We start from the raw sequence: 18,980 nt of genomic DNA on the forward strand, positions 1-18,980 counted from the left end.
CTTCCTTCCTTCCTTCCTTCCTTCCTTCCTTCCTTCCTTCCTTCCTTCCTTCCTTCCTTCCTTCCTTCCTTCCTTCCTTCCCTTCCATAGAATCAATACTGTGTATTGGTTCCTAGACAGAAGAGTGGTAAGAGCTAGGCAATGGAGGTTAAGTGACTTGCCCAGGGGTCACACAACTGGGAAGTGTCTGAGGTCAGATTTGAACCCAGGACTTCCCATCTCTAGTCTTGGCTTTCAATCCACTTTGCAGTGTTTCTGACCAGTGGTCATCCAACCTCACTGAGCAGAAAAAAAACCTTTCCTGACCGTTCCTTTTTTGCCGCCCAGGGGAGATCATACCGCTTAATACTTAACTATAGTTCGTCTTTTCATCTTCAAAAGTAGCTTCCATATGCGCAACAGCACCCTAATGGGATGGTCAGTTCCTTAGGGATAGGGCGCTGGTCTCCCCCCCCCCCCACACACACACCTCCTCTGCACCTATGGGAGCCCAGAGCTCTGCATCAGGAAAGGCTTGGAGGCCTGGAAGTGAGGGACCGGCGCCTCCACATTAGTCTAAGGAGCCTCGTCACCTGTGGGAAGGAGGGGCAGCACTTCTTTGTCCGGATGGAAAGAAACGGGAGTGTCTGTACTGAGTGCCAATTTGTGATGCTTGGAGACGCTTCCTCTACTGATCTGATCCTCAAATCTGATCACGCCTCTTGCCGTTGTTGTTTTAATTAAACTCCGAGGAATTCTGCAGAATGTGCTGCAAGATGAACATTTTTGTTTAATTAGAAACACTCAGTAATAATAGTTGTACGAGGCCTCCCCCAACACACACACACACGCACACACACACACACGCACACGCACTCACTCTCTGCCAATCAAGGGGGCGATTCTCCTAGAGGATTAATTGGCTGATGAAATTGATGAGCCCCCCAGTGGAAGGCAGGGGACTGCCGGCCTAGCCTTGGTTGGTTGTGATGTCATCAGGAGCCAATCAGAGCCAGGAGTGGATCTGATAGCACACTTGCTCTCTGCTTTTTTTTTGGGTCAAGGGGCGAGCGCTCCCCCCTTGCACACACCTGCCCCTGTGGATATATAACCCACCTCATTTCCAGCCCTCCTCTGCCTCCCCTGGGCTTATTTTCCCTAAACCCCCGGAAACGGGCAGAGAGTAGAAATCTCTGTGAAAGCCAGGACCAGCTTGGTCTGCATCCAGCTCCAGAGTACCAGGGGATCTTGGGCGCTGAAGCCTCCGGCCTCCCCAGCCTCCCCGGCCTCCCCGGCCCCTGTGCCCTCCTGCTTCCGCAGGCCCCGAAGCTCCCTGCCCATTGCAGCCTCCGGTCAACCAGTGATTTGTGTTAGTCACAGCAAATCCCAGGTCCCCTTCGTGGGCTGGTTGTTAAGGATGCCAGATCCTTCTCCGCTGGAGCAGCACCTGAAAGCTTTTCTTTTTTTTTTTTTTTTTCTCTTTGTTGTCCCTGGTTTCCCCTATCCCCACTCCTGACCCCTTGCTATATAACCCCAGTATTATCCTTATTTGTAACAAAAAATGAGTTTTATCTCCCTCCTCCCAACTTGGAGGGAGTTGGAACTGAGAGCAGTAGGCCAGATGGGCATTTCTAGGGCCTTGTCCTCCTCTTAGATGCTCCAGGAGAAAGTCAGGCCATCACCAAACCTGTTCTGAGACTTACTGGATTTACTGTTTATACATAAGCATGTATATATTTATGTAGGCATGCAAGTTAGAATGGGTTTATGATTTAAAAGAAATTGAACAAATGAGTTAAATTCATAATAATATTGAAAATATGGTTAGCTGTGTGACCCTGGGCAAGTCACTTGCCTACCTTTACCACTCTTCTGCCTTAGAACTGATACTTAGTATTGATTCTAAGACAGAAGTTAAGAGTTTAAAAAAAAAAAAAAAGGAGAAGCATTTCTGACTGGTGGTCACCCTCTACCTAGAGACCTCAGTGATAGAGGAGCTTGTGACTTCCTAAGGCTGCCTACCACCAGTTGGGGGTAGTTCTGAATATTAAGATTGCTTCTTTTTTTAAGTCCAAGCCTGTCCCTCTGCAATGAGTGTGCTTCCATTGTCCCTAGTTTGGCTTCTGAGGCCAAAGAGAAAAAGAGGAATCCCTTTTTGATAGATCATCCCTTCAAAACCTAAAATCATTTATCACGTTCAAGCTAAATAAACATCCCCAGTTCCTTGATCCAGTCCTCCAATGGCTTTATCCATCATCTCCTCGCTCTCTTGGTCACCCCTTCTCTGGGCACTCTGTCCAGCTTGTCTGTCTTCCCTAAGGTGTTGGCCCCACAACTGAAGAGAATGCCATTAGCCTTTAGGCAATCCCAGGATTTGTTGGGAGAGAAGAGACTCACCCACAAAAAGCATTACTGTATGGTACAGATGAAGCTAACAAGAGCTCAAAGAAAGGGAGAGAAGACATTTAATCAAGCACCTACCTTGTGCCTGGTACAGTGCTAGGCATTTTATAAATATTATCTCATTTGATCCTCAGAATAGCCCTATGAAGTAGGTTCCTTTATTATTGCCCATTTAAAACTAGAAGGGACCTGAGATCATCAGGTCTGATCCCCTCATTTTATAGGTGAAGAAACTCCCCAAAGAAGGGAAGTGACCCAAGGTCACACAGCTAATAATCAGTAGACTTCCAAAAACCAGCCCCAGCTCCTGTGTTTGAACTAGAAGCCTGGGAGGGTGGGAAGAAACTTAGGGGCTGTGATATAGATCTTGGCAGTGCCAAATTCTATCTCCATTCATCTATCCTCCATTCATCTCTCCAGAGGGACAAGGGCAGGTACTATAGCCTCTGGCAGTGACATCTGAAGGGGATAAAATCAGCCCTGGCCCATTGATCTGTCACAGACGGAGCCTTGGCCTCCTGAAGGGCCCCCACCTTCTGGCCCTCAGGCACCATCCACGACTCAGGAAAGGAAGTGTTTTCACTATATCCAATTTGAGTGTGTTTCAGGGATCATAGGCTTGAGTTCAAGACCTTTCTTGGGGTTGATCTAGGCTAATCTGCTCCTTCCAGAGGTTTCTAGTGGTTCTATGACTTGCCCAAGCACTAAGCAAAGGAACCTAGAGGGTTTTGTTGGCCAGGCATCTAGGCTAACATGAGGCGGCAGCGGTGACTACATGTAGGGCATCTGTGTCTCTTTCCCAGCTACTCAGCGCCTTCCTGGGAGAGGCCCCAGGCTTCGGTTGCCCCATCTGGGAAATGAGGGTAATGGTCCCTCCCCACTACACCACCAACCTCCCCTCCCCCCCACACACACAATAGAAATTGCTCCAGATGGTCTGATCATATCTATGTCAACTATACTATGGCAATGGCTGTTGATAATAAGTGTTTGTGGCTTAATCATGTCCAACCTCCCTTTGTACAATTCCTTCATGGGAGGTTTTCTGTTCAGCAGGGGTCTTGGCTATCTGGGAGGTCCCTCAGGCTTTGATGAAGGAGCAATGACTTCAGCTTGAGATTTACAGGAATTGGGGGGGGGGGTTGGATAGATAGAAGAAGAGATAAAGGAGGAACCTTAGAGCATCTTCTCTAGAAGGGCCCTTAGAATACACAGTGTCCAAACTTGGATAAATCTTAGAACACAGAATGTCAGGGCTCAGAGTACCTTTAGAATACAGTGTCACATTCAGAGGAAGAACTGTGGGAGTAGAAACATAGAAGAAAAACAATTGCTTGATCACATGGGTTGATAGGGATATGATTGGGGATATAGACACTAAATGATCACCCTAATGCAATTATCAATAATATGGAAATAGGTCTTAATCAATGACACATGTAAAACCCAGTGGAATTGTGTATCAGCTACGAGAGTGGGGGGAGAGAAAGAACATGAATCTTGCAACCATAGGGAAAAAAATCTCCTTAATTAATTAAAATTGAAAAATAAATAGAATACAATGTCAAAGTTGGGAGGGCTGTCAGTTAGATAGCTTAGAACTACAGAATGTTACCATTAGAAAGCCCCTTAGGAAATGGTCCTATACCCTCATTTTACAGATGAGAAGATGGAGGCCTAGAGAGGAGAGAGCCTTGCTTAGGCCATCCCCAGTTTCCCAGGCAGGTCTCTTCTGCCTCCTCCAGTGTTTCACCCTGGACTACCTCCCTCCCTAGATGCAGGCTGCAGCTTCTCTCTCTGATCATCCCTCTGCACACACTTCCCAGTCCTCTGAATTAGGCCACTGAGCCCATTGACACAGTTTGGGAAGCTCCGAATGGCAGAAGCCCAGCAGTCAGTGGTCCCACCTCATTGCCTGCTCAAAATTACTTTCCAGAGGCTCCCAACAGCTGATTAAGGCCACCAGCCCCAGGGGGAGCCCTCCCTCATCCCCTACATTCACGCCTGTTGTCTCATCTGGTCCTCAATGTACTCCTGGGAAGGTCGGCCGGTGAGGGATTGACCCCTTTTGAAAGATTAGGAATTTGAAGGAAAAAAAAAAAAGAATTAGGAATCTGGGGTGCAGAGAACATTAATGACTTGCCCAAGATGACCCAGAGAGTAAGTTTCAGAACTGGGTCTCTCTCCCTAGTCATCTGACTATGAGCCCCATTTTAACCCTTTAGTTCTCACCAGCTCTTCTTTGCAGCCAGAAGAAACTGACAGTCTGGGTAAATGACTTGCCTGTGGCTTCCTGAGAAGTCAGCAGAGAACAGGAAACCTGTGCTCTTTCCCCTAGGCTAGGTCAAACAACAGGACAGGACAGAGGGGCAGAAAGTGGGATGAATTGGGTGTGGGTTGGAGCCACATGTGAAGGTGTTCTGTTGGCCCCTGTCCCCAACATGCACCCCCTAACCACTAGCACCAATGGTCCCGCTCTCCCCACAGAGGACCAGCTGCCCCCCGGTTTTCCCAACATCGACATGGGCCCCCAGCTGAAGGTAGTAGAGCGCACGAGGACCGCCACCATGCTCTGTGCAGCCAGTGGAAACCCAGACCCCGAAATCACCTGGTTCAAAGATTTCCTTCCGGTGGACCCAAGTACCAGCAATGGCAGGATCAAACAGCTGAGATCAGGTAAGCATTTGGGCTCAATTGGGGTGGAGGGCTGGGCATACCCAGGCAAGAACAACCTTCCACCTCTGTGCTAAGGGCGGCCAGGCCCTCTGAGCCTTGTATTCTGAAGGGCAGGTGAGCATCTTGGGCTGCAACCCCCTTCTCTGATAATTGCAAAAGAGGCTTCCATGCACACCTGGAATGCTGCCTTGAGTGGGGAGCAGGCCTCAGGCTTAGGGCATCCTCCAGGGGGAATGGAAGGCCCAGCCTGTCCCCACGTGGCCTTGGCCTCTGACCTCTTTGGTGGGGTCATCCTAACAAGGGCCACTCCTCCAACAGCTGTGTGTGTATCTGCTCGGTGCCCGGCACTGGGCTCTGTTTGTCTTCCCCCATCTGTTCGTCCATCTGTCCACTGGATCACATGCCTGTTGGGCATGGTATTGCTTGTATATGTGTTTGTGTTTCTAGCCGTTTTCTTGCTCATGAGTTCCCCAAGTATAACTTTATACCTATGTGTGTAGACACACACATACATGTATGTCTCTGTGCTATGTATTTTTCCTTCCAAAAAATCTACCACAAAATCCTTGCCCAGATCCTATTGTTGTCCATCTTAGAGATGAAACTTCCCACACAGACACGCTCGATTCCTCTCTGGCTTCTCTTCTTTCTCAGTCTACCTCTAGCACCTTCCCTATTAAGGTGCAATCAGAATCCTCCCAGAATCTTCTCCCACCGCTGATGAGACAGTAGTGGCTTGGTTCCTTCAGTGCCCCCCTTCCCCCTCTCCTGGACCTCAGTCTCCTAGCAGGAGCTGAAGTCTCTTAGGAATTGTCCCCCTAAAGTCAAAAAGAAAACTGCCTGGGGGAATGGAGATGGAATGAGGCTGGACCCTTCTGGGTAGGTATGTAAACCCCCAAGAAGAATTACTTTCTGAGTTTCTGTCTTTAGAAACATCCTAACCTAGCAAATGATATTTCTGGGACCTGCCTCATCAAAGGCGTCATCGTCCCTTCCTTCCAAATCCAGTTTCACCCTCCTCAAATTCTTATCTTCCCTCCCCCAAAATGGAGAAGACACGGCTTTATCCAGAAAGTCCTTTCCTCTCCAGAGCTCCATGGGGAATGAGGGCTCCACATACCCCTGTGCCTGTCTGAAGTCAGTAGCTGACAATGTCCCTTCTTTGCCCTCTCTCCCACCCAAGAAAAAGAGATAGTGAACTTCCTTCTAAGGAGGGGTGGGGGTGGGGGGAATCTCCCAGATAATTAACACTATTCCTAAAGTGGAGTAGACTAATTCAGGAAGTAGTGAGCTCCCCATCCCTGGAACTCTTCAGGCAGAGACTGAGGGACTATTTGTTGAGAAAGTGTAGAGGCAGGGACTGAGCTAGATGGCTTTTCCAGCTCTGAAATTCTGAATTATTGGAAAAGCTTAGACAAGAGCACATGACAAGGATCGAGATGAGGGGAGGGCAGGGAGGAATGGGAGTTGCAGTAGGGCAGATATGGGTTCAACTGAAGGAACAATTGCCTCAGGATCAGAGCTGCCCTGAGGTTCTTTCAAAGCTGTGGCTTTTCTGGCCATCAGAGGAGATGGGACAGGGCAGAGTATGGCACTTGGTCCATGGGCAGGATGGACCAAGCAGTCCCAGAATCCCTCCTAGAGCTGGTGTACTCAAGGTCCTGGCAGTTTGCAAAGAGACAAAGGGGCTGCCTGGGAGAGGTGGGGAGGGAGAATCAGACCTAAGGAGTTTTTTAGTCTCTTCTTCCATGAGTCAGCAATGGTTGGATCTGGGAAGGACCTAAGGCCAGAAAAGCCATCACATTTAGGGGCTGCTACTATCTGAATAACCCACTTAACAAACTCACTGTTTTCTTTTCTGATTTACTATTTGAAACGTTCAGAGACCTTTGGTAAGTCTGTTTGATCAAGCAAGTTAAACAGCTAACGTCCTTCCTGACCCCAGAACTAATGACCACCCTAACAGCTTTAGACACGGCATGTTTACTAACCCCTCACCAGGAGCCCTCTCTCCCTCAGAACGACCTGTCCTCGGGGGCACCAAAGGCCAGAGCCTCAGAAAAAGGAGAAGGAGGAAGAAAAGAGCCTGGGGGTGGCAGCCTTTGGGGCAAGGGTGGCCCTCCTGGCTCATCCCTGCCCCTGGGGAAGAAAGGAGGGGGGAAAGAGTTTCACATCTAAAAATACTAGCAGAGGGGCAACTAGGTGACTCAGTGGAAAGAGAGCCAGGCCTGGAGACAGGAGACACGGGGTTCAAATCTGGCCTCAGATACTTCCTAGCTGTGTGATCCTGGGCAAGTCACTTAACCCCCATTGCCCAGGCCTTACTGCTCTTTTGCCTTAGAACTGACACTTAAAATTCTAAGACAGAAAGTAAGGGTTTCTTTAAATCAGTCAGTTTTCAAGTTACCAAAGGAATGAATCTATAACAGGAATTTGGAACTCCCGACAGTATTATTGTTCAGTTCCTGACCCCATGTGGAATTTTCTTGGCAAAAGATATTGGAATGGCTTGCCATTTCCTTTTCTAGCCCATTTTACAGATGAGGAAACTGAGGCAAGCAGGGTGAAGTGACTTGCCCAGGGTAACACAGCTAGGAAATATCTGAGGTCAGATTTTGACTCGGGTCTTCCTGACTCTCAGCCCAGTGCTGTCTCTACTACAGTACCTAAGCTATAAAAAGAATAGATAAGCCTGGCTGAAGGGAACAGAACACACTATTAACTCCAGTTCTCAAACCCAAGACCAGCAAACCCCTTGAGGACTTCCAGTAATCCACAAGGCAAGAGAAGAGAGATGTCTCTGAGAGCCTTTTCACTCAAGCTTAAAGCACCCTAGAGATCTGGATTTGAGTCCCAGCCTTGCCACTGACTTATTGTATGACCTTGGACAAGTGCTGCTCCTCCTCTAGGCCTCAGTTTCCCTATTTGTAAATCAAAGTGTGGGACTGATTGCCAAGGGCCCTTAGAACTATAGTATTCCCTGAATCTAAAAAAACCTCTGTCTTGAAATCTAGGAGACCCAGTTTCTAATCTCCCCTCCTGCTGACTTGTCAATGCGACTTCTCTCAGCCTCATTTTCTCCATCTGTAACATAAGGGGAATCTCTGGAGGATGCTTTCTGCTCTGAAATTGTGAGCCTGAGACACTCACTTCCCCTTGCTCTGCCCCTCTTCCTTGCACATCCTCCTGGGAGAGCAATACACACAAAGCACGCATTGGTACATGTTCTCCGGTTACTATGGCGACAAGCCCTCTGCCTCGTGAATCCCCCAGGCTCTGCTTAACCTGCAGTGCACTGGTGCCCCCTTTCCCCCCAAGCCCATCCCTCCCCAGGCCCCTAGCAGGTTGGACCTCAGCTGGTCCTGGTGCTGGAGAAGAGGCAGAGGCAGGCTGGTGTCTGCCATCCATCCCTTGCATCTGTCCTCCATGCAGGTCCTAGTTTTGGTCCTTAGACCTGATTCTGGATGACAGGTTCCTCTCTGTCTGAGGGCAGGCCCCCTCCGTGAGCTCCTCGCAGCCCCTTGGCTTCCTTCCCTGACCCTCCTGCTGCTCCTAATCACTCAGGCTCTGGTGGAAGAAGGAAAATAAGAGAGAGGATGTGTCCATGGATCCCGCCCCCGACCCCAACCAAAGTGCTAAAATAGTGAAAAAAGCAAAAGATTTGGGTTTGAATCATAGCTGAGGCAAGTGGTCTTCCTCTCTAAAATAAAGGGGTTACAGTGGAATTATCAACTAAAGGAGAGGGGAGGGAGACAACGCAAATCGTGTAGCCTTGGAAAACTTGTGTGTAGCTATGTTACTGGATTAAAATAAAATAAATTAAATTAAATTAAAATAAAGGGGTTGGGGCAGCGAGGTAGCACAGTGGATAGAGGGCCAGACCTGGAGTAGGGAGGGCCTAGGTTCAAATCAGACACTTTCTAGCTGTGTGACCCTGGGCAAGTCATTTAGCCCCCTGTGCCTAGCCTTTACTGCTCTACTGTCTTAGAATGGATACTAAGACAGAAGATAAAGGCTTTGATATTTTTTTAAAAAGAGGGATTAAACAGACTATCTCTAAAGAGCCTTCCACCTCTAAATCCCTAGCTTTATCATGCCAGAGTGCAACCAGGGCCTTGAAAAGCCCATTTCCTCTTTTTCTTGCTCTCCCTGGGGCAGCTTCCTTAGCCCCCCCCCCAGGATGCCTTTAGAGAAGGAGGCTACCAGATCTGGTGAAAAGGCTTGAATTTTGAGTCAAGGGTCTTGGGTTTTAAGACTTGGCTTTTTTCCCAGCTCTGTTACCTTGGACAAATTAGTCCCCTCTCTGGGCCTCAGTTTCTTCATCTTTAAAATGAGGAGGTTGATCTCTAAGACCTCTCCCAGTTTTAACAGTCTGTAGGGTTAGGCGTGAAACTCCAAACTCCTTCCTCTCGCCCCAAGGACACCTGCCTCTGTTCCCCTCCTCCAGCTCCTGTGGTGGTAGAATAATTGGCTTACTAGTGGGAGAAAGGGAGCGGAATCTTCGAGATCTCCAGAAGAGGGAGTCTCTGTCCCCTGCTCCCTTCCTCCTTCACCTCAGTCCCTCTACCCTTGCCTTATATCCCATTTCTGACTCCACAGAGGTGTCTGTCTCTCACTCGGCTGGTTTGGGCTCTTCTCCTTTTCTCATGGGGAGCTAAAAGGAGTCCCCCCCCAAGACTGTGTCGCTCCCCGTGTAGTGGGTCTCCAACTCACCCTGTTCCTCCCTCTTCCCCAAACTCTCCCTCTTGCCCGATCCCTACCCTGCCCCCAGACTGTTCTTGTGAACCCTGCCTTCACCCCTGTGTGTAATCCCCAGCCCGAAAGCTAATCCCCGTGCTTCATTAACCTGGAGGGAGGGAGCTCCTGACCCCCCACCCTCCATCTATTCCTCGTCTAACCAAGTGTCCTAACACCCTTCCCAAAGCGGATTCTAACCCGTGCCTCGTGTCCTCACCTCCCCACTTCCCAGTCCCAAGAGAACAAGGGATGCCTGATCATGCCCAGGCAGGTGGCTCCCTTGTCCCCTCTCTTCTGAAGACAGCCCGTCCCCTTTGCTGGCCAGCAATTCCCCACCCAGTGTCTTGAGTCTGGTGGGTGGGAATTTCCTGATCTGTTTATTCTCATTTCCAATAAAGGGGTTTGAGGGAACACACGGGGCCAGCCCAGAGAGGGCCTCTCTCCCCAGAGCCCCAGGAGCATGTTGAGGTTGGGGTGGCTCCTGCATCCATAGCCTCCTCCAAAGGCCAGAACCTTTATAAGGGCAGCGAAAAGCCCCATTCCACCTTTCACCACTGTCCAGTTTTCTAAGAAATGCTTGAAAAGCTACTACCCTGAGTCAACAAGCCAGGTTTTCAAGCCCTGGTCCTTTACTTACTGGTTATGTGACCTTAGACAAGTCACTTCCCTTTCTGAGACTCAGTTTTCCTCATTCCTAAAATAAAAGAGGATGAGCCCTCTTCCAGGGGGAGCAGGATAGCTAGAAGGGAGCTTTGGACAGACAGAAAGATGCTTCAGCAATATAAGTGCAATGTGCACATCCCCCCTCCCTCCAGGTTCACTTCCCCGAGGAGGAAAAAGGAGACGGGGCAGAGGTGGTCCCAGAGACTAAGTTCTGATTGCAGAGGGCACCCCAGCCCTCGCTCCCTCGTTACTCTCCATCCTTCTGTTAGCTAATAAGGAGGCAGCCTTCAGGAATAATGAATGACCAGAGCAGGCAGACCTGGAAGCTCCCCCCAGGGCTGCCCAGCATGAGAGCAGCAGCAAGGGTGGCCACACAGAGTGGAATGGGCAGAATCAGCCCTGGTTTTAGATCCAGGGGCCAGGGTCCGAGCCACTATCGGTCTCTGATCTTGGCCAAGTCCCTCCCTCTGGGAGCCTTACTTTTCCTCCCTGCAGAAGGCAGCAATTGGGCTAAATGACCTCTAAGGTCCCATTCAGCTCTGAATGCCCAACTTGTCCCCTTCCCCGAAGCGGGCATTGTGGGAGAGGTTAGAGAAGATCCTGGTCCTTGCCCTCACCATTTAGGCAGGAAGAAGAAACATGGAACGCTTCCAGGGGGTAGAACGGGAGCCAGGTTGTGTTGGAACAGTTCCATTGTTAACAGTCAGTCTGCAATCTGTGAAGCACCTACTATGCTCAGTTCCCTGCACTTGGCATTAGGGACTCTCAGATTTAAAAATAAAAAACACCAGAGGCCCTGCCTGCCGGGAACAGTCTGCCAGGGAATGGTGGACATGCAGGAAAGAACATGGGAGGTGGAGGAGCCAAGATCTGGAACTTGTCCAAAGTCACCTGGATGACCAAGACTTTGATTAAAAAAAAGTTATGGGGGCAGCTGGGTAGCTCAGTGGATTGAGAGCCAGACCTAGAGAGGGGAGGTCCTAGGTTCAAACCCGGCCTCAGACACTTCCCAGCTGTGTGACCCTGGGCAAGTCACTTGACCCCCATTGCCCACCCTTACCACTCTTCCACCAAGGAGCCAATACAAAGAAGTTAAGGGTTTAAAAAATAAAAAACATTAAAAATAAAGTTACACTGAGTTTGGAATTAGGAGACCTGAATCCAAATACTACTTCTGCTGCCTATTTGTGTGATCTTGGGCGAGTCACTTAATCTGAGCTTTAGTCTCCTCCTCTGTAAAATGGGAGGGTTAGACTATTCAACTTTCTGTTATAATGGAACCTAAAACTCCCAATAGACTAGAAAGGGAAACAGAGGCACTTCACAAAGATCCTGCTTATAGGCTCAGATCCTCTCCTTCCTTATAACACTTCCGAATCCCTTCCAGTTCTTAAGAGGAGAACCTTGTGTTATCCTGTGACCAGATAGTCTCTGAGGCCCCTTTTCAGCTCCAAATCCTGTGAACCTAGTGAAGAAACTTGCCAAATACACAAATAAGGACGATGCCAGGGAGTATGTTGAGAGCAAAGAAAAGATGGAGACAAGATGTCTAGGAAAATTTGAGAAGAGATTACTTAAAGCTGCTTGGAGGAGGCAGTACGAGAGTTGGGTCTTAAGGAAGATTTCAGGAGACCAGATGAGGGAGCGTTCTCCCAGGTTCTGGGGGCTGCCTGGGCAAACTAGAAGAAATGGGAGGAGGCAGGACAAGAATGGGGAACTTCCAGTTCAGAGAAGGCTGAGATCAGAGAGGGATGTAAACCGCAAGCTAGATTTTCAGTTAGAGAGAGAGAGAGAGAGAGAGAGAGAAATGCAGAGAGAAGGGCAGGTCGGACAGTTCCTGGCCATCAGCTCTCTTCTCTTCCATGGGGTCCTTTTTCAGCTGGCTGGCCAGATGTTTCTGTTTTTCACTTGACTCTCTTTGCTTCCCTTACAGAAAGTACTCCGATCCGAGGTAAGAGGCTCCCCCACTCACCCACTCACTCACTCACTCACCCAGCCACCCACTCACTCGCCCACCCACCCACCCACCTGCCCCCCCCTTGCTCCTCCCTCCACACAGTCCTCGGCTCCCAGCCTCCTGCCTCCCATCGAGGGCTCCAGCTTGAGCTAGGGCAGCCTTTAGCTGGCTCCCCCACCTCCCACGTGCCACCCCTTCCTCTCCCTCCCTCCCCCAGCCTGCCCTCCTGTGTCTGTCCTCTTTTGTCTCTGTTTCAATGTTGGTCTTTGTGTGTCTGGGTTCACAGGGGCTGGGAATTACTTCTCAGGTCTTTCTCCTAAGTCTGCCGATGACCCAGCCTCATGGAAGGGGCAGGGGAGGACTGGGGCCGCCCACCCGTGGGTAACGGGGTGTGGGATGGGGGCAGAGAGATCAGATTTGGAGTTAGAAGGTTTGGATTCAGACGGAAGCTCTCGGTTTACTACCCTCTGTTTCCTCCGCCATAAAAAGGACGGGGATGGAGTAGCTCGGTCTTTAGGACCCTCTAGTAATGGGAGAGTGACCGGAGATGGAACAATTCTCCATCACACACACACACACACACACACACACACACACACAATCTCTAGAATCGAGTGATCCAAATTCTAGTCTTGGCTCCCTCTCTAAGCCCTGCTCCACGATAGGTAGACTTCCCCCTTCTCTAGGTCTCCGTTTTGCCCATCCAGAAAATGAGGGGGTACAGACGAGATGGTCCCTAAAGCTCTAGGAGTCTCCCCCCACCCCATGAGTCATAGTTCTGGGCAGCTGTCCCAAATGATCAAGCAAAACTGTACACAGCTTCAAAGGCCACTTATGCATCGACTCCCAAATTCCCTCCCAGAGATGAAGTGGCCTTTGAGTAGAGAAGAACAGGCACTGAATATAGCTGCAAACTCGGCTCTTCTCCTTCCCTCCCCCTCACCCCCACACACACTCATCCACACGCACCCAGAGTCTGTCCTCAGCCTTGTGCCATCCCGTGGGGAATGCAAGGTGACCCGGCGCTGGAAGGAGAGGATGGGAGGCAGACCAGCGCGCGGGGACTTGTCCCACCCGTGCATGCCCTTCAGCCCAGGATGGGCCGAGGAGCCCTGCCAGGCAGCGTAGGTGTGAGTCTTGTCTTTTAATTCAATTCAATTCCACAACACTTAGGGGCCCCCTGTGTGGCAGGTGCTGTACCAGGAGCTGGCAGTACTAAGAAGAAAATGCAATAGTCTCTGGAGCCTTAGACTTAACGCGTCACTTCCTGGACTTTTTCTGTAAAATGAGCCAGTTCTCCAAAATCCGTGGCCACTCTAAATCCGGGCTCTCAGAGTTACGGCCCCAAGGTCAGGGCCCCTGGCATGTGCCCAGTACAGTGACAATGGAGTCAGGGGTAGCGCTTTAGACCAGCGAACAGAGAGCAGTTCTCCTTCCTGGCTTCTGGATTCATCCACTAAGCCCCATTTCTCTAGAAAAGCTTTCCCCAAATTTCTCAAGGAAGGAGAAGCTAGAGAGGGCAGCAGAAGCAAGGTGAAATCTCCGAATAGAATGATCTGAATTGAGACCATTCTCGCTTAAACCAAGAATGGCAAACTAAGGACTCATCCCTGATCTTCCACTGACCCACTCTGTAGCCCTCCCACTAGGCATCTCCCAGCTCTGAGCCTCAGTTTCCCCTCCTGGAGGTGAAGGTGCTTTAAAAAGTCTCTAAGAGTCCAGGAATGCTATCTGCATTTTTTTAGAGTCTAAGGATAACAGTGCTTTTATCTCAAAATAAGTCAACAGCCAAAAGTACAGTTTCACACATTTTCAGACCCCGAGAGATATTTGGGGGCAGGAAGAACCTTCCCAGTGCCCTCAGCAGCTGCCCAATTAGCCTTCTTGTCAGACCAGCCCCTTATTACAGCTATTTTTCAAACCCCTGCTTGTAAAATTCAAATATGCTTTTATTTTCTCTTGGGTGACTTCTCAATGAAGGTGTGTGACATTCAAACACACTTGTGGAAATTCATACACATTTTCATTGACTCCTTCCTAGGCCCAGGTAGATCTAATTAGGGTGTAGGAAACTCAGACTTTTTTTTTTTTTAATTCAGACCCTTGGCCTCATACCAGATAGAACAACTTTAAACAAACAAGTGATGGGAATAAAATTTACTAATTGTTCTTCCTTGCCATGGAAATTAACCATCACCGACCAGGGTCAGCTGATGGAATCCAAACCAGGCTGCCCCCACCTTCCAGAGAGATCTTCCTGAAACTTCCAGGGAACTAGTCTGAATAAGCCACCCCTAGCCCCGAGCCTAGGCCTATTGCTGCCCATCCCAGGCCCGTGACACTTCGCCATCAACAAACACTTCCCTTACATCTGCTGTGTACCTAACCCTCTTTTTCCCTCCCCCTCTGCAAAGAGCCAAGAAGATAGGCTTTAGGGTCCCCCCCCCCCCGCTTCTTCACCTGTGGCTGGGGAAATGGGGCCGAACCACAGTGAAGTGCAGTAAGCAAAACAAAACGCTGAGAGAAGGGGGTCAGTACGACAGACCTCTATTAAGCACCTTCTGTATGCACAACACTACCAGGCACTGAAGGTTCCACAAAGGGCACAGCCCCAGCCTCCAAGTAGCTCAGAGTGTGCTAAAGGAATAAGATTCCCCCTTGCCCTAGTCCACATCACACCATCAGCTAGCACAGATTAAAAGTGCCCACTGTGGGGGCAGCTGGATGGCTCAGTGGATTGAGAGCCAGGCCTAGAGACGGGAATCCTAGGTTCAAATCTGGCCTCAGACACTTCCCAGCTGTGTGACCCTGGGCAAGTCACTTGACCCCCATTGCCTACCTTTACCACTCTTCTGCCTTGGAACCAGTGCACAGTATTGATTCTAAGAGAGAAGGTAAGGGTTTTAAAATAAAATAAAATATAAAATAAAATAAAATAAATCACCCACTGGTGTGCCAGGCTCAAAGACAGAAACAGTCCCTGCTTCCCAGGACCTTATATTATAGAAGGACAAACAATTTAAAAAATCAATTAATTAATTAATGTTAATTAAATTGTTTAAAATTATTGTATATTATATATTATCAGATATAACATATATAAAATATATTTAAAATAAATTAAGACAATACAATTAATTAATAGGAACAAAGAGAATAAATTAAAGGGAAGGCACTATGATATATAATAGTATATTCATTGTATATATTAATTATCAATATATTATATAAATATATTGGTTAGATTGTAGTGTATTATTGGTATATTAGATATTGATTAGATATTATATAATTATATAACACTATAATATATAATAATTACATTCTAAAGTTCCTCTCATTACTCTGTGTGACCTTGGCAAGTCAGCTAAGCTCCCGGACCTCAGTCCTCTTGTCTAAAATTCCCAGCCTCCGGGGAAGGCAGGCCACGGGACGATGGCCGGCCCTCGGGCCTAGCACAGGCCCTGGTTGTGAGGCCCAGCTTCTTTCATGAGTTCATTGAAGAGGTACATAAGAAACTACCGCCAAAGATGGGGAGGGCAGCAGGATCGGGGAGCGGGTGCCATCCCGCGCTAGGCATAAGCAGGCCAGGATGTTCGGTTCAGCCTGGTGGTGCTGACTCAAGTGCTTGTGGAGGCCCGGGCCCAGCGAAGCCTGCCTTTGGGCCAGCCCCAGGGAGGTCCAAAGCTGGAGCGGCCCGGCGCTGCGTGCTAACGCCCTGTGGTCCTTCTCTTCCCACCCCGACCCCCACCCCCAGGTGCCCTGCAGATTGAGAGCAGCGAAGAGACGGACCAAGGGAAGTACGAGTGTGTGGCCAGCAACAGCGCGGGCGTGCGCTACTCGTCCCCGGCTAACCTATATGTGAGAGGTAGGGAGCGCGTCGTCCCGAAACTCAGGGCACAGCCTCTTCCCCGCTCCCCCCACCCTGTACCCTCCGGGTTCTCCCCGGCCCCCGCAGACCCGAGCAAGAGATCTGGGGGTCGGAGGTGGGGACGGCGAATGGCCTTTGACTAGCTGAGCCAAGACCCCGAGATTGAGCCTCCCCGCACATCGGGTGTCGGGGTTCTCCAGGAGCCGTGATGGCACTAGCTCTGGCCTGGCCCCACGGCCTTGGCCTTCTCCCCCTCTGGGGCTCCTGCCCGCTAGGCAAGGCAAGCTAAGTCCCTCGAAGCTTCGGCTCTCACTAGCAGTGGACTGTTGGAAAGAGCCGAGTTCCAAGCTGCCGGCTCTGGCCCTTGGCCAGGACACGGCTCTGGCCGCCTGTTTCCCAGGTGGGGATCCCCAAAGGCCCTCAGGCTGCAGGGAATCCCTTAGCTAGACTAGGCCTGGGGCCCGAGAGCAGGGGACTCTCTAGGTCACACAGAGGGGGCATAGGGAGCTCTCCTTCCATTGGAGCCAGCTTATCGGGCCCCTGGATGAGAAAGCCCGGCCCAACCCAGCAGGAGGGACTTTGGGAGGGAAGCCAGGAGCAGGAGGCCCTCAAATTGCCCCCCAGAAACTTGGTAGGGTCGGGCGGAAATGATCTGTCTTGGGCCTGCAGGGCAGGGGGAGCCCGCAGGTCTCCACCCCCTCCCCCACCGTGCTCCCTAGTCAGCTTCCCATGGTGTATTGTGCTGCAAGCTCTCCCCACTTCCCTCCCTCATTGTCTGGGCTGGCTTTGCTTTCTGGGCCTCCCTTCCTCCACCTCCAACCCTGTCCACTCCCACCCTGGGCCCCAGGAGAACCACTGCCAGGGGGAGACATGGCTCCCTCTCCCTTAGCTGGGAGCCTGGAGGGGTCTAGGGAGAGTCTACAAAGGAGCTGATCCTCCCCCCTACCCCACTGCTGCTCCCAGGGCCAGACCCAGACCCTTGGGGGGATATTTGGAGCTCTTGGGGCATTGGGTTCCCTTCCAGCTAAGGCTGCCATCCAGGGGGAAAGGAAAAAAAAAAAAAAAAGACTGAAACTCAGTCCTACTAAGACATCAGTGACTGATTATAGCCGAGTGTGCACCCCCTCCCCAGGATCAGTGTTTTTCACCCAGTGAGAGCATCTTAAGTTTACAAGGAGAAAGACCTAATGGTGGCATTTCAGGTGTCCTAAGGATGGGAGGGAAATAGCTTTGAAACCAGACCTACCCAATCTTCCTTGCCTAAAGCTCCCATTAGGATCACCCAGAGAAAGCCTAGGAAAGGTGAAAGAGGCTCTGCCTATCTGTGATTGGTTCTGGCTCTAAGTCCCTGACCCATAACAAAGCCCTCTCCTAGTGGTCAGAGGCTGTGCCCCCCTCCTCAATCATTCATGCCTCCTCCCCCTACCCAATTCCCCCTGTCTTACACTCAAACCCAGTGTCAATTCCCTTAAGGGTCTTAACACTCTTTAAAAAAAAATTATTTCTCCCCCATCCCTTCCATATCAAGGCCGAGCATCTTGGAGGGCTTCCATGGGCCCAGTCTGCATGCCCAGGCTTGGACTATGATGCCAGGCTGGTTCCTGTGACAGCCCTGGGGGAGAGAGAGTGATCACACAGCATTTGTTTGTGCCCTCAGGGTTTGGAAGAATGTAGAGCCAGACTTTTTTTTTTAATCCACCATTTTTTTCCTCTTCTCCCTTTTCACTGTATACCTAATGATAAAACAAGGCAGAGACTAAGGGCAGCATCTTATAACAGGAAAAGAACCTAGGCTGCAAATTAGCCCTGGATTCAAATCCAGACATAATGGTTGACTCCTTCTCAGCAAGTCCTTCCGCTCTCTGAGCCTCTGTTTCCGCAAATGTGAAATGAGAGATGCTCCCATAGAATTTGGAAATTCCAGTCCTCTGTAATAAGAGAATGGAGGTATTAGGTTATCTCTAAAGAGATCTAAAGAATCTGGAGCTCCAGGACCTGGGTTTGAATCCCAGGTCTACCTGAGAAGAGGTGGGAAATGAGACCTCTACAAGTCCCAGCTGTATAAAGGCGATGATAAATGTACAAATTGAGAAGACATCTGCTTTCCACTTCCCATCTCCCAAAGCCTCTTCCCCAGACTAGAGATAAAACACTTCCCCTCCATCTTCACACCACAACCGGTTTCCTCTCTGCCATTTGGCTCTGGGGCTGGGCAGAGGGCCGGGTGTCTAGGCAAGTGGCAGGAGAGGTAGGTTGGGTAGCTCCAGCATTTTGGATATAAACCAAACAAAGCCTCCCTTCCAAGGCACCTAAAATAGCCACCAAGGTGCCCACAGCAAGCTCCCCCTGTGCCCATCAGCACCGGCTAGTTGCCTTCCCTAACCTTCTGTTTCTCTGTAAATGCTTGGGTGAAGCTTTGTAAGTTCTCAGGTCTCCAGAGACTGTCCCACCACCCTCCCAACCAGTCAAGCAGCAGCGTCCCCCCCCAGCTGGGCAAGGGGGTAGGGGGTGGGGGCTGGGACTTGGGGGGAGGGGCGGTCAGTGGAGTGGGCAGGGGAGGGATGCTGGGGGGAGTGGGTGGGCGGGGGTGGCCAAGGGGAGGCATTGGACCTCCAGGGCCTTGTCTCCTCAGCTCCCCAGGTGCCCCCTTGGCTCCTCCCCCTCCGGGGACCAGGGGTAGGGGAGGCCAGGGCA

General features: G+C 50.3%; 1 protein-coding gene across 1 annotated transcript in view; it reads left to right on the top strand.

The window, feature by feature from the left end:
• PTPRS (protein tyrosine phosphatase receptor type S) overlaps positions 1-18,980 on the top strand; it is a 118,838-nt gene that overhangs the window by 24,401 nt on the left and 75,457 nt on the right. Inside the window, exons 4-6 of the mRNA XM_044670959.1 lie at positions 4,870-5,058; positions 6,942-6,950; positions 16,173-16,283. Coding sequence (XP_044526894.1) covers positions 4,870-5,058; positions 6,942-6,950; positions 16,173-16,283 — 309 coding nt within the window. The remainder of the gene's footprint in view (positions 1-4,869; positions 5,059-6,941; positions 6,951-16,172; positions 16,284-18,980) is intronic.

The sequence above is a fragment of the Gracilinanus agilis genome, chromosome 1 (assembly GCF_016433145.1).
Source record: "Gracilinanus agilis isolate LMUSP501 chromosome 1, AgileGrace, whole genome shotgun sequence".
In the NCBI taxonomy this organism is placed as follows: domain Eukaryota; kingdom Metazoa; phylum Chordata; class Mammalia; order Didelphimorphia; family Didelphidae; genus Gracilinanus; species Gracilinanus agilis.